General features: G+C 38.0%; 2 protein-coding genes across 4 annotated transcripts in view; one reads left to right on the plus strand and one right to left on the minus strand.

Annotated features, from left to right (window-relative positions):
- VPS54 (VPS54 subunit of GARP complex) overlaps nt 1-5,298 on the plus strand; it is a 72,976-nt gene extending 67,678 nt beyond the window's left edge. The window contains exons 22-23 of the mRNA XM_043985037.1: nt 759-853; nt 4,825-5,298. Coding sequence (XP_043840972.1) covers nt 759-853; nt 4,825-4,930 — 201 coding nt within the window. The 3' untranslated portion in view covers nt 4,931-5,298. The remainder of the gene's footprint in view (nt 1-758; nt 854-4,824) is intronic.
- Nucleotides 5,299-6,942: 1,644 nt separating this feature from the next.
- UGP2 (UDP-glucose pyrophosphorylase 2) overlaps nt 6,943-13,444 on the minus strand; it is a 49,369-nt gene continuing 42,867 nt past the window's right edge. For all 3 annotated transcript variants that reach the window (XM_043985040.1, XM_043985039.1, XM_043985038.1), the window contains exons 6-10: nt 12,970-13,267; nt 10,413-10,610; nt 10,016-10,258; nt 8,860-8,964; nt 6,943-7,408 (exon numbers count right to left, since the gene is read on the minus strand). In XM_043985040.1, coding sequence (XP_043840975.1) covers nt 7,301-7,408; nt 8,860-8,964; nt 10,016-10,258; nt 10,413-10,610; nt 12,970-13,267 — 952 coding nt within the window. In that variant the 3' untranslated portion in view covers nt 6,943-7,300. The remainder of the gene's footprint in view (nt 7,409-8,859; nt 8,965-10,015; nt 10,259-10,412; nt 10,611-12,969; nt 13,268-13,444) is intronic.

The raw sequence follows: 13,444 nt of genomic DNA on the forward strand, positions 1-13,444 counted from the left end.
AACCTTCCAGTTTTAGAGCAGAGAAAAGGGGAAAATGTACAACCCCACAAAATCCTTGTAAGAGGGAATACTTGACCACATGTGACACAATACCCAAACTTTGGTTTCAACAGTAAGGTAGTGTGGCTTCTCTCTAATCTCTGGTACTCTGATAATGGGTGAGTCTTTCCCCTTCTAAACATTTACCTTTAGTGCCTAAGTGCATGGATTTAAAAGTTCAATTCAGTTCACAAATATGTATGAGGAGACTAGTATATGAAAGGCCCTATGCCAAAAAAAGGCATATGGAAGACAAAAAAACACACCACACAAACAAAAACATGACCTCCCTGCAAATAGTGCTTGCCCCAGAGGTACATGTGGTATACCGGAAAGAGATAGTATAGTCCAGACTTAGATAAGTCAGTACAAAGCAAGAAGAGGGAGAACTGGAGCATTGGGGAAGTCTTCCTGGAGGGGGTGACTCCAGAAGTAGGTGTGGAAGAAAAACTTCTCTCCTAAATCATTGAAGGTATCTCATTAATTTTTCTCATCTGATCCAAGCTGTATACCCCAGAACACTTCAGTTGGTGCAAAAGCAAGTTTTCACCCTACAGAGAAGGCAATCACATCAATGGGAGCACTGGGACTAATTTCTTAAAGTTTAGTTTCATTATTCTGTTTGTTTTCCTTTAAAAAAAAATCTACAATTCAGGTGCTCATTTTTGTTTTCCTTCTTAGGAGAATGTCAAATAACTGTTTTTCCTATTTGTTTCTAGCTGTTGTTTTTAAGAATTAATACAAGCTACAAACTCCACATGAAGAGACAGTTATCTCATTTAAACGTGGTAAATGATGGAGGACCTCAAAATGGGTATATTTTTTAGTGTTTTTTTTTTCTTTTCTGGATTGTTTTATTGATTTTTCTTTTATGGTTCCGTTTTTCCCTCCTTTAACTGTCATGGCCAAAGTCTATCTTCCACCAAATTGTTAAGTCCACAAAGCTTGTCTTTGACCCTTTGTTTCCCCTTTTCCATTTGTGTTGCCTTCAGGCAGCCAGTATCCTACACTCTATCAAAATGTACATTTTAGAAAAGATTTTAAAGCAGTTATTTTACACCTTAAAATAAATTCAGGGGTGGCTAGGTGGCACAGTGGATAAAGCACCGGCCCTGGATTCAGGAGTACCTGAATTCAAATCCAGCCTCAGACACTTGACACTTACTAGCTGTGTGACCCTGGGCAAGTCACTTAACCCCCATTGCCCCACAAAAACAAAAATAAATTCAGCTTAGTATCTTCAAATTTTCAAAGGTACTGAAACTCTAAGCCCTTTTCTCTAATTATGAAATTAAAAGCTTTGTACCTTCTTAAAAGGAATTTCAGACATCAGCAATTGGGAGGGAGAAGTATTTGGGAAGGGCTGTTGGGTACTATGCTAGGAAGGCTGGCCTACAGTAACATTCTGAAGTCATCCTGCTAAAAAAAACTCTTTACCCCCAACTTAGCCCCAGTTAGACATAGACACTAGTTTTAGTTTTGGTGTTTTGTGTTGAGGAAGAAGAAACAGGCATTAACTTATTTTCAATGTACTTCTTTTTGTACACATGGTCATTGAACTGATTTTACTAACTAGATTTTTAAAAAAGATATTACTAATTTGGGGCTTAGATTGCATAGTTTCCCCTAAAGGGAATATCCAGGAATATGATTAAAAACCCCTGATCCCACATTGGGCGGGCATCTTATTACTTTTATCCCCATTAATGAAATCTGGTTTAATCTTCAAGCATTGGCAGTTCTAGGGCAACCAAGTCACCTCATTTATTAACCAGTTATCTTTGTTGTGAATTGATATCTTTTGTGTGTGACATCCTTATAGCTACTTACTGTCATAGTCTTTTCCTGCATATGATTCAAGTGAGTCATTTCATGTCTATTAAGTTCTTGAAAGAACATCATCCATGAAATTGTAGGCTTTACCCTCATCAAGTACATAATAAACTGAGTTAGAAGCAGCTTTTGTCCTTTAAATGAGCCTATAAAGTATATATTATTTTCACTGCATTGTTTTTGTGCACCCTATTTAAAGCAGGATATTTGTTAAATACTGACACTGATACTAAAAAGCATTTATTCTAGTATTACTATCTCCCCAACAGTGCTACAGAAGAAATGTGACCAAACCTCTTTGTACTAAATTGCCATCCAGTTTCTAAGGTTATGTCTTCACATTGATAAGGTTTTGATCTTTTTGAATCATTGTTTACATCAGCCAGTATACATATTGAGCAAGGAATCGTGTGGGAACTTCCTCCAGTAATACAGATTAGCAATTATCTGTCTATAGTCAGTGACTTTGGGGTATTAAGAGACTGTAATTTGCTTATGGTCACAGAGCTATTATAAACCAGAGATGAGAGTTCAATCCAGGGCTTTCTGATTTCAAGACTTGCTGCTCTATTCATTACACCATGCTACCACTCATTTTTAAAAAATCTGTTAATATTGAGTTAAAAAACATTTTGAGGGGCAGCTAGGTGGTGCAGTGGATAAAGCACCGGCCCTGGATTCAGGAGGACCTGAGTTCAAATCCGGCCTCAGACACTTGACACTTACTGGCTGTGTGACCTTGGGCAAGTCACTTAACCCCCATTTGCCCCGCAAAAAAAAACAAAGGGAAAAAAAACACTTTGAATCTAAATTTATTCTTGAATTAAAAATATAAAACTTTTGCTGCATTCTGTTCCACATTTACAAGGTATGTAGTACTTCAGGTACATAGGATAAAGGCAGAATATGAGTGACTATTGGGGGCAGCTGGGTGGCGCAGTAGATAAAACACTGGCCCTGGATTCAGGAGGACCCGAGTTCAAATATGACCTCAGACATTTGACACTTGCTAACTGTGTGACCCTGGGCAAGTCACTTAACCCTCACTGCCCTGCAAAAAACAAACAAACAACAATGAGTGACTATTGAGGATGTTTACCATTTCTTTGACATAGATAACAAAGAGAGGTAGAGATGGGACGGAAGGAGATTTCAGAGCACAGTATGTATGACACAGCCAATAGAGCTCTGCACTTGGAGTAAATTGCATGTATTTTTCCAATTACATGTAAAAGACAGTTTTTAACATTCATTTTTTTGGGGGGGGGGTGGGGGGAGGCAATGAGGGTTAACTTGCCCAGGGTCACACAGCTAGTAAGTATCAAGTGTCTGAGGTCAGATTTGAACTCAGGTCCTCCTGAATCCAGGGCCAGTGCTTTATCCACTGCGCCACCTAGCTGCCCAACATTCATTTTAAAAAATTTTGAGTTCCAAATTATCTCCCTTCCTCTCACTCCTTCCCCCGCCTTGAGAGGCAAGCAATTTGATATATACGTATGCAATCAAGCAAAACATATTTCTGTATTAGCCATGTTGTGAAAGATAACACAAACCAAGAACGAAAAATAAAGTAAAAAAGTATGCTTCAATCTGCATTCATACTCTATCACTTCTTTCTTTGGGTGGTCAATAGCATTTTTCATCATCAGTCGGGATCATCATATTGCTGCAGATAGCTGTTATTTAGCTGATGATTGTATAATATTGCTGCTACTGTGTGTCTTTAAAATGCAGATACTAGCATCTTCCTAACATTTTTGTTGTGAAGATCACTTGAGATAACATGTCAAGTGCTTTGCAAACCTTCAAGTCTATATGAATGCTATTATTATGGTTGGGAGAGCACTAAGGGATGGAAGTTATGGGAGGATGAATAATTGACCTAAGATGGATAAGGCTAGGGGAGAGAGGATGATAGTATGACAGTTATGGAGTATTTGATCATGGAAGTGTACTTGTGAGTATGGGTGGGATCATAGACGTGACCATCCCTGTGCATAGCTGAAGTATTTGAGGAGACATTTACATGGATGTCAGCACCCCTGAGTTCAAAGGCAAAAATTGGTACAGAGAGAAAGGCTGAACCAGGAGATAACAGGGACTAAAAATACTCCACTCTTTTCATTGTGGGGAAGGAAGGGGGCTAGAGTAGGAAGTGGAAAATGAGATGCTAAGTGAACAAAACAATTAGTTGGTATTTCTAGAATTTAGTAAATGCTTCTTGATACAACTTTGTCCACTTGTCACAGAAAATTATTTCAAGACTAACCTTCCCACCTCCCCCCCCCAATAAAAACACACAAAAACTTATCATAGGTAGGTAGTTGCTGTATTTTGGGGATGGTGCTTCAGGTATGGTTGAGTCATTATTCACCCATAGCCAGTTTTTACTTTTGACGATCATTTTCTCTGTTTTTTAATGTGCACCAATTTTTCAGCTTCTTCTCATTTACTCATTAAATCCTATCCTTCTGCCTAAGGGGTGGAGAGGGCGGAGAAACCCTATCTTTTGCTGTGATCTGGCAATACCATGTCATCACTCCTCCAGTCCAAAAATTTGAGTTATCCTAAGATCAAATTTTGAATGAGATTACCTTTAGATACTCAACCTCCTTACTTTACAGATGAGGAAAATCATTACCACAGAGGTTAAGTGCCTTGCCTTAAGGGCCAGTAAGGTGGCAGAGAGCCTAGTGTCCTTATTCCATCCAAACCCGGTGCCTTTGACTTTTAAATGCCCTGCCTATCACATTTTTTTTCCCTGATAGTATACTGAAGTATTTCATAAAGCAAACTCATTAACTCCAGTATATATTGGTTTATTTCTTAGTTAAATTGCATCCATATTAAAGTAGTTTAACAGGATTTGATTTACATTGAGATTAATATGTATATATTAACTGGCTATCTAATCAGTTGATATATTTTAAATATTTTTTTTCTGATTTTTAGGTTGGTTACAGCAGATGTAGCTTTTTACACTGGAAATCTTCAAGCCTTAAAAGGACTTAAAGATTTGGACCTAAATATGGCTGAGATCTGGGAACAGAAGAGGTGATAACATACTGGAAAACTCTATTTGTTTCAGACCACAGGATGTAATCTGAAAAGAATTTGATGCCTGTCTCAAATATTTAAAGCAGAGCCCAAAAGCATGTATGTGGGGGAAAGGGAAGGGGAAAGTATCAGTGTTGGGAACTGGATTCAGTGGGACCTGCAAGGAATGTCCTTTTTTGTGCATCCTCAGTGAGGGATAACTGATCAGGTGTCTATAACATTTTTCATTCTCTCTGGAAACAGACTCAGGTTTCTTTGGACCAAATCCAAAAGAACACATAGCTGTAACACAGCTGTAGTTGACTAGAATGCTCTATATACCTTTATATTAAAAAATGCTTTGCATTTCTTCCAGTGCAATGAAATTCATATGGTGTCCCACCTTATTTAATGGTACAATTTAAAATATGAAAATCTTAGTCAACCTCTGTAGAAAATGTTTTCTCGATGAAAGTAATGCTGTTTGAAAAATTATTTTTTTACAGATCTTTCTATAAAAAAATAAACATCTTTTGATTGCTTGGGTTTAGGATTCCCCTTTTTGTTTTAGTAAGCAGTTTCATGTTTCAGGGTTTGTGTGTCTCATACCTTCTCTTTATACTGCCACCAGTGCTGAGTAAAGCTTTCCAGGTTAGTCTGACCACTTGAAATGTTGATCATTAGTGATGATTAAAGAATAAGATGTTGGCATTAATTTATGAAGCTACTAATTTAAGTACTTTTCAGTAATAGTAAGTAGGGCTGGTATTCCATATCTGTATTTTTATATTTATAAAACAACCCATGAAGATTTTTTTTCCCTTTCATTTCTGGCAGAAGTAAAAATGCTTATTTATACAAGTCTGCCTACTTGAGAAAGTTTTTATTTTAAAATTTTGTATGTTACCTAAGCATTGCCCCCCCACCCCACCCCCTGGGTTCTTAATTTTTAAGTTACTTTGAAGTGTGATGTCTATAGATCAGAGGGAAATAGAATTTTTTAGCATAATATAGTACAGGCTGCTATATATAAGCTATAGTATTGTTGGGGAGGGGAGTGTGAGGTGATGAACGGAGTTAACTTGTTTGGAGACTTTTTATAAACACTTTACCTTCAATATTAGAATCAGTAAGCACTCTACAAGTAACAAAGTGCCTGTGCTTCATCTCACATTAACAATCTTACCTAAACATGTCAGAGTGCCTAACCTTGTAATGTTTATGTAAAACCAAATGGTCTTATGTTGTGTTAAGGTTTCCTCAGAAAGGCAAGCCTGTCTTTTTCTTTACCATTATGAAGATGTCATCAGTTCTTAAACTGTCTAAAAAATAAAGCTATAAAAATATCAAGACTTTTAAAGACCAACTTCTTTTAATAGTTATACAGTAAGATACAGTCTAGTGTTACCATGGATCTTAAAAGCATGTGACCTAAGAACAAGCATGGAAGAATTGGAAAAGTGACCATTATTACAAAGGACACAGTAATTTAATGACAAGTAGACAACTTGCAATGCTGTTTGTGAGCTTTATTTGGCCATTCTGAAAACTTGATTAATCTCTTTTCTCCTAAAGATTACTTCAGTGTATGATTAAAAAACAAACAAACAAAAAACCCAAAACTTATAAAGGGAGAGTTCAGCAAAAGGAAGGGGATAAGGGGAAAGCACTGCTTGCTTACTACATATCAACCCCACATGAGGGGGGCAGTAGGAGAGAGAGGAGCCAAATCCAATCAAAAAACCGATTTCTACCACACACACACACACACACACACACACACACACACACACACACACGCACGCTTGAACACATTCTTTGGAAGGAAATAAAACTAATCTATATCCTCACAACGAAACATGACGAGGTATTAATCCATTTTGTATATAAAGCCAAACAAGATTCTCATAGATGCAAAAATTTAAGTACCACAATTCCAAGACTTTCTAGTCTTTTAAATATCTATTCTGCAATAGTGAAAGATTACCTCATAAAAATGATATAATTGAAAAATTATAAATGTACACATATATATATTGCTTCACAGCTTTATTTTTAAATTACAAGCAGTTCAAAATGACCGCAGCCAGGCAGGCCTCTGTTAAAAAGATCTTCCAGCAGAGCCATTCCCTCATTAAGAGCAGCAATATTGCACTTAAAGTTAATGACATACAGATTTCTTCAAAGGAGGAGTAGTATTGCTTTCAAATGTCCATCTGTGCTTTTAAATAAGAGCATACTGCAGAAAACTCTACTTTAAAAATTAATACTTCAGGGTACAGTGAAATAGTGGGTAAAAGCACCTGCCTCTATTTCCAAACCTTATTGAACATTCCATTTTTGAAAAACAATTTAGCTCATAATCAATAAAGTATATAGAGCATTTTTTTCTTCAGTGGTCCAAGATCCGAAGGTTACCAGATACAATTTTATTCTCTAACACAGCTCCAGGAGGGATATCAATTCTGTCACCATGGTTTGCAATGATGATTACCGTTCCCTAAATTAAGAGGAAAATAAAAAGATGGTGCTTTAAAAAATTTAAATGAGTAAAAAAGGCAATTTTATATCTCACTCTTCTATTATCACTGGTTTATTTTACTGACTCAGCAAAACATCCTAGCTTTCGACAGAGATCAGTCGGGATGCAAACTGCATCTTCTCCCAGGGACATTCTAAAAGGCAACATTCAGTTCATCGTCATAAAATTACAAACCTTATTATAAATATTAGACATTCAGTGCTTTACATTTGTTTCCTATGACATCTGATAGGTCAGGATTTCTCACATCCCTGTTAAGAAGTTGAAGAATGGGTATAGGCCAATGATGGCTAACCCAGAAGACTCTTTGATGCCCAAAATGATTTATCTATAATCATGCTCTTATCCTATGTCTGCATATGCACAGACTTGGGGGAGAGGCCGTGTCACCACTGATAGCCAGCTGGCTTCAAGGACAAGAAGTAGAAACCAGAGTTCAAGTTCCACCTTTATGCTCTAGGCAGTTTTCCAGACTATAAGTCTCTCCAATACCAATGAGACTAATGGGTTCAGTTCCAAATCCTGTAAGTAAAGTCCTCCAAAATTTGTACTTCTTTGGTGAGTCCAAGACCTTTGCAGATGAGAAAACTGAGACCCAGAGAAATTTATTGATAACTTGAATATGGTTGTATGGGTAGAACTAAGAAGCAGGAGTGGCATAGAAACACCTAGGTGTTCCAACTCCAAATGTACTGCCTCAAGCAGAACAAATGAGTAACAGACATTATTTCATTTATTCCTTACAGTTCTAAAGTAGGTGCTGTTATTAACCTATTTTACAGATAAGGAAACTGACTGAGAGATTAAGTGTTGTTCAGGGTGACATAGCTAGTAATTGACTGAAGCTGTATTTGAACTAAGGTCTAAGTCTGGCACTATGATACCACCTATAGATAAAAATGAGTGGATTTTATTCTGCTTTGGACATTTCCTCTAGGAGTACCTAGGGAACAATTTAGGGTGGCCTTCTTTAGTAGGAGAATGCTTTGGTAGAAGACTAAAGCTTAAGATATGTTTCGACAAAGAATACTTTAGTTGATTTAATAAGAGAATAAACTGTACTCTAAAAGCTTCAGATGGAATTCCCTAATGTAGGACAGACATTAGAACTACATTTACCTTTATATACTTTGACATTACTTTAGTCTGACATGTTAGCAATAGCCTCAGCAGTATTTACTACCAATTACAAAATAACTGTTGACCCAACATCAATGCATTACTCAGTGTGTTTCTCATTTAGAAAATAAACATCATGCTTTCTGGACATCTGCACTTGAACCAAGCATCTTCCCTATAATAAAACTAAATACAAGGCTAAAAATAAGGTCCATTTCTTCAAGTTTCCATATTAAAATACAAACAACAGAAAACCCGACAAGCTCTGGTTTCCACTATATTTTCCACACCTTTAATGAGACATTCTTGCCAAATGTCACATCTCCAGACACCGTGAGATGATCCAGTTCAAGCATATCTGGTATACTTTCAAACCTCCTTAGGTAATCCTGGACCTTATATAAGGGGAAAAAAAAAATTAAGTCATTTCAACATCATATACTTAGTATGCTAAGCACTGAGAATAAACTACAACAGCACCACCCCTACCCTCTTACATACAATTAAAAAAAAAAAGCTGTCATTTTACAAATAGAAGCTGAAATCATGTTTTTATCCAACTTTAGTTCATTTGTAGTCACATCAATAGTCTAAGAAATCTACCAATTGCTAAGCATTGTGAAGGAGAAAAAAAAAGCTCTGTCCTCAACTGGGGATAGGAGACCTAAACACAAAGACAGATGCCTAAGTGCCAAATGAATGAGTCAAATAGCTATTGCAGTAGATAAGGAGAGATCACTGGGTCAGGAACATTTTTACTGAGAAATCAGGTCTGCATTGGCCCTTTGAGGATAGGCAAAGAGTCAGACAATTCAAAGGCATGAGGTATAGTGACTGTTACTATAATTTACAAGGACTGAACAATGGCTTTTGACTACATGCATCAAACGTTTTGAAACTATAAAAGTATATGTTGGTAAATTAAACTGACTACACACCATACTCTAGATCAAAGCTTCTTAAACTATAGGTCTCGATCCTACATTGGAGGGGGGAGGGGTGTCAAAAAATTAGGCAGTAAATGTTTGATTTGTATACCTATTTTATTTACCTCTATACCTGGGCTCCCATAAGGGTAACAAGGGTGTCATGAGTAGAAGAAGCTTAAGAAACCCTGCTCTAGATCAACAGTGGATATCACATTTCGCTCATGTGGTCCTTTTACTACTAAGAGATCCAAACCCAGACTATTAAACATTTTGAATTTTGAAACAGATGTGATTATAGAAAGTGGCATACAAAAAAAGACAACAGTGTCTTCATAAAGTTGATATATTTTTTAAAGGTAAAGCCAAGTATCTCCACAGCAGCCTACCATACCTACAAAGGTTTGTTACCTTAAAATGTGCTAATATCAAAATAATTTAAAATATCACCCCCAATCCTCAGTTTTGTGATATGCAGTTCCACTCAGAATCACGCTGACATTTATTTTTAAAATATTACCTTTGTAAAAGAGCTTCCTAATTTTACCAAGGGCACAGTAGGAAATTCTCGCTTTTCACTCATGGTTAAGGATCCTGCATTAAGGCTATAGAGATTTGACATCACAAGTAGAAGATCAGACGTAGTTTTAACAGGCAGAAAACGGCTTCGGGGAACATTAATGCCAAGAGAATTCTCAAAACTTTTAATAGCAGCTCCAACTGCAGTCTCCAACTGAATAACATTTAGGCCTCCATCCAAGGTCTGAAAAAGGAAATATACTGGGCTGTATACACTTGTCAACTTGGCTCTAAGATATTAAAAGCCCCACGAGATGGTTTAAAATAAAAATTCACTGAAATTTGTTAGTTTGTCTATTTGTGTATCCTGAACTACTCTTCCCCAAGTGCTTGCTCACCTTTGGATTGACAATGATTTCCATATCAATGGCATTTTGCTCCTGCAGTCTCTTGACTGCTGCTAGAGAGATCCACAGGTTGTTGGTGTTAAATATTTTGAATTTTGATACAGACTTGAATTCATCAACATGGGCTTTTGGCACTTGAGCAATTTCTACCAACCTCAGTTTGCCTTCATATTGTGTGAGGGTACCACCCTAGAAAGGCAGAAAATAGCATTGAGAGTTTACATGTGGGCTCATCTTCAGTTTTTATAACTATACTAGATTTAAAAGAAAAGCTCTGAAAAGAAAATCCAGCAATAATGAGTTTATGTATAATGCAAAGAATCACCTATTTGAAATAACCAGGAAATTATGATGGGAGGGCTACTGTACCATCTTAGAAATCACTCTTCTCCTCTACAACTGCCTAAGTAAAAACACAACAAATGTTACCTTCTTCACTTCACAGACTGAATAAAGACTGGACTGTGTGACTTTTGGTCACAGCAGCATCATCTTATAAAGAGAAAGTTAATCTGGTTTTCTTAATGCAGGATGATACTAAGCCCCCTCATCTTTATACAGCATTTTAAGGTTTAAAAAGTGTTTGTGTCATGACTGTGTGGTAGGACACAGTCGTTACAGAGGCTCAGAGAGGTCTCTAGAGCTGCTCTCCCACTTTCTCCATCAGTGCTGGGGCCAGGACTCAAGCTACTACCTCCTGCCCACAAGTCCTGGCTCCAAAAGCTCCTTGACCCTAAAGAGGTCACTTCTGCTCTCTGTGCCTCACCTACCTCACCTGGTTTCTGAGGCCTTTCTGGCTCTAGCAGGGACTTTTTCATTCATGTTGTATTTGTGTCTCCAGCACACTGAATGTATTAGACACTTAGTACTAGTTCCTCTAGGAAGCCCTCGTTCACCTGCTGTCTAGACAGAGAACTAAGACGACCTTTCTAATGGCTAATCCTTGACATCTATACATATTTGAATCTGGGTAACACACTATGCTAGAACAACACTTTATCATAGAGGCTGTCTCCAACTTAAAAATTCAGAAGGCATTTTTCTGTAGGAAAGGTTATAGATGTTGGTTAGGTGACTGACCAGCCCCACCTACAAATGTCTAGTGAGCTCCTAATTACCCAATTTCCAGAACAGAAAGTCCGATTTTAACCATGCTTTTGTAAAAGGGCAGCCTTTGTTTTTTCACTTGTACTCTTCACTCGTCAATTCCTTGCAGACTGGCTTCCAATCTTCCTACTTCACTGAAATCACTCTCTCAATTTCCCAATGGTTTTCCCCAGTCCAAAGGTCTTTTTTTCAATCCCAATTCTTCTCGACTTCTCTTCAGTATTTGACCGTGCTGACCGTCTCCTCCTGGATATTCTCTCCTCTGGCTTTTCCTGGCTTTGTGCTCTCTTCTCGGTTCCCCTGTATATGGTCCTTCCCCATAGCCTGTGCTCTCTTCTCTCAACACCCCTAGGTCCCCTAGGTTCAAATATCTCTAAGCAGATAATTCCCAGATCTACAGATCAAACCCTAATCTACTGAGCTCCACATACCACATCACTAACTGCATCTCAAATTCAACATGTACAAAACAACTCATATTTCCCCCTTTAAACTACGACCTCCCTTCCTAACTTCCCTATTCCTGTTGAGGGTATCACCACACTTCCTGGCATTCCCTCAGAGCTGTGAGGATTTACTTTCAACTTGTCTCTTACCACCTTAAATTGGATCCTCAGACTGAAACAAAATGAAATAGCTAATGAGTTTGGAGGCAAGGAGTGTGAGGGAGCAATGAGAGTGAAAGGGAAGAACCTGAAGGGGAGGGAGGAAAAAGAGAAGGAAAGGAAGAGGGAAGGGAGGAAGAAAGGAGAGAAAGGAGGAAAGACAGGAAAGGAGAAGAGTGGGAGAAGAGAAGAAAGGGGGGAGGAAAGATTGCTGTGGACACCCCAGTAGTCTGTAGTAGCTGTAACAAATTGCTTTGTGCCTCCTGCCCTCATAGCCACCTAATTTCCTGCTAATTGGTACTGAGGAAATTGCACTTTTTCAAGCACAAAGATTATAAACCTGTGGAGAATCAGAGTAGTGACAGTGAAAAAAGCACACTGGATTTGCAGTCAGAGGACCTGTTTCAAATCCTGCTTTTGTTACTTATTAATTGTGTGGCCTGTGACAAATCTTTTAACCCCCTTGTGCCTCATTGGCAAAACTTGGAAGGGCAGGGGTGGTTGGCTGGATTCTATGTGAGGTCCCTCAGCTCATCATCCCAGATCCTAGAGTCCTGTGATCTCATGGTGTAGGAAGCTCTCCCTCCCCATGCAGAGGAGCATCTACTCAGCCAAGATATGCAAGGCAGGTCTCGAACCCAGGCCATCCTGACTCCCAAGTCCTAGCTCTATTTCCACTATACTGCAATGCCTTTCAATTACAATTATAAAACACTCTAAAAATACAACATATAAAACAATTGTACAATTTTTAGTGGGCAAAAGGAAACAAAAATGTCAAAGAGTGATATAACCCATCAAAATGAAATTAATGAGCAATTTCTTTTAGCTTTTACCTTTACATCTGCCCTTGTCTTGTTTGTGACTTCCATGACAAATTCGCAACGTTTTCCATTGGGTGGATTCATAAGATGGTTAAGAATATAGAGATCCACTGTGGCACCCAAATTATCTATGTTGGACACAAAAATGTACTCCTTTCCCTCTCCTATAAGAGTATCAAGCAAACCAGAATTGTAGAAACTAGCGTAGATGTCACCATGACCTGGAGGATACCAAGCTTCTGTATTTTCCCCTGAGTAAGACACATCCTTTGCTACGGGCAGTAAAGATTCTTTATTAATTCTAGGGTACCTGAAAAAAAACAAAACCATTATCAGCTCCAAAGAAGAGCACAGACCTTCACATAAATGACAATACATTTACACAGAAGTTAATCCCCTTTCAAGGACCATTCCTGGCAAACTTAAACTGCAGGTCAGATGAACTGCATCCTTTTAAGAAGATCTCCTGGTAGAAAAGCTACACTTA

The sequence above is a fragment of the Dromiciops gliroides genome, chromosome 2 (genome assembly GCF_019393635.1).
Source record: "Dromiciops gliroides isolate mDroGli1 chromosome 2, mDroGli1.pri, whole genome shotgun sequence".
Classification (NCBI taxonomy): domain Eukaryota; kingdom Metazoa; phylum Chordata; class Mammalia; order Microbiotheria; family Microbiotheriidae; genus Dromiciops; species Dromiciops gliroides.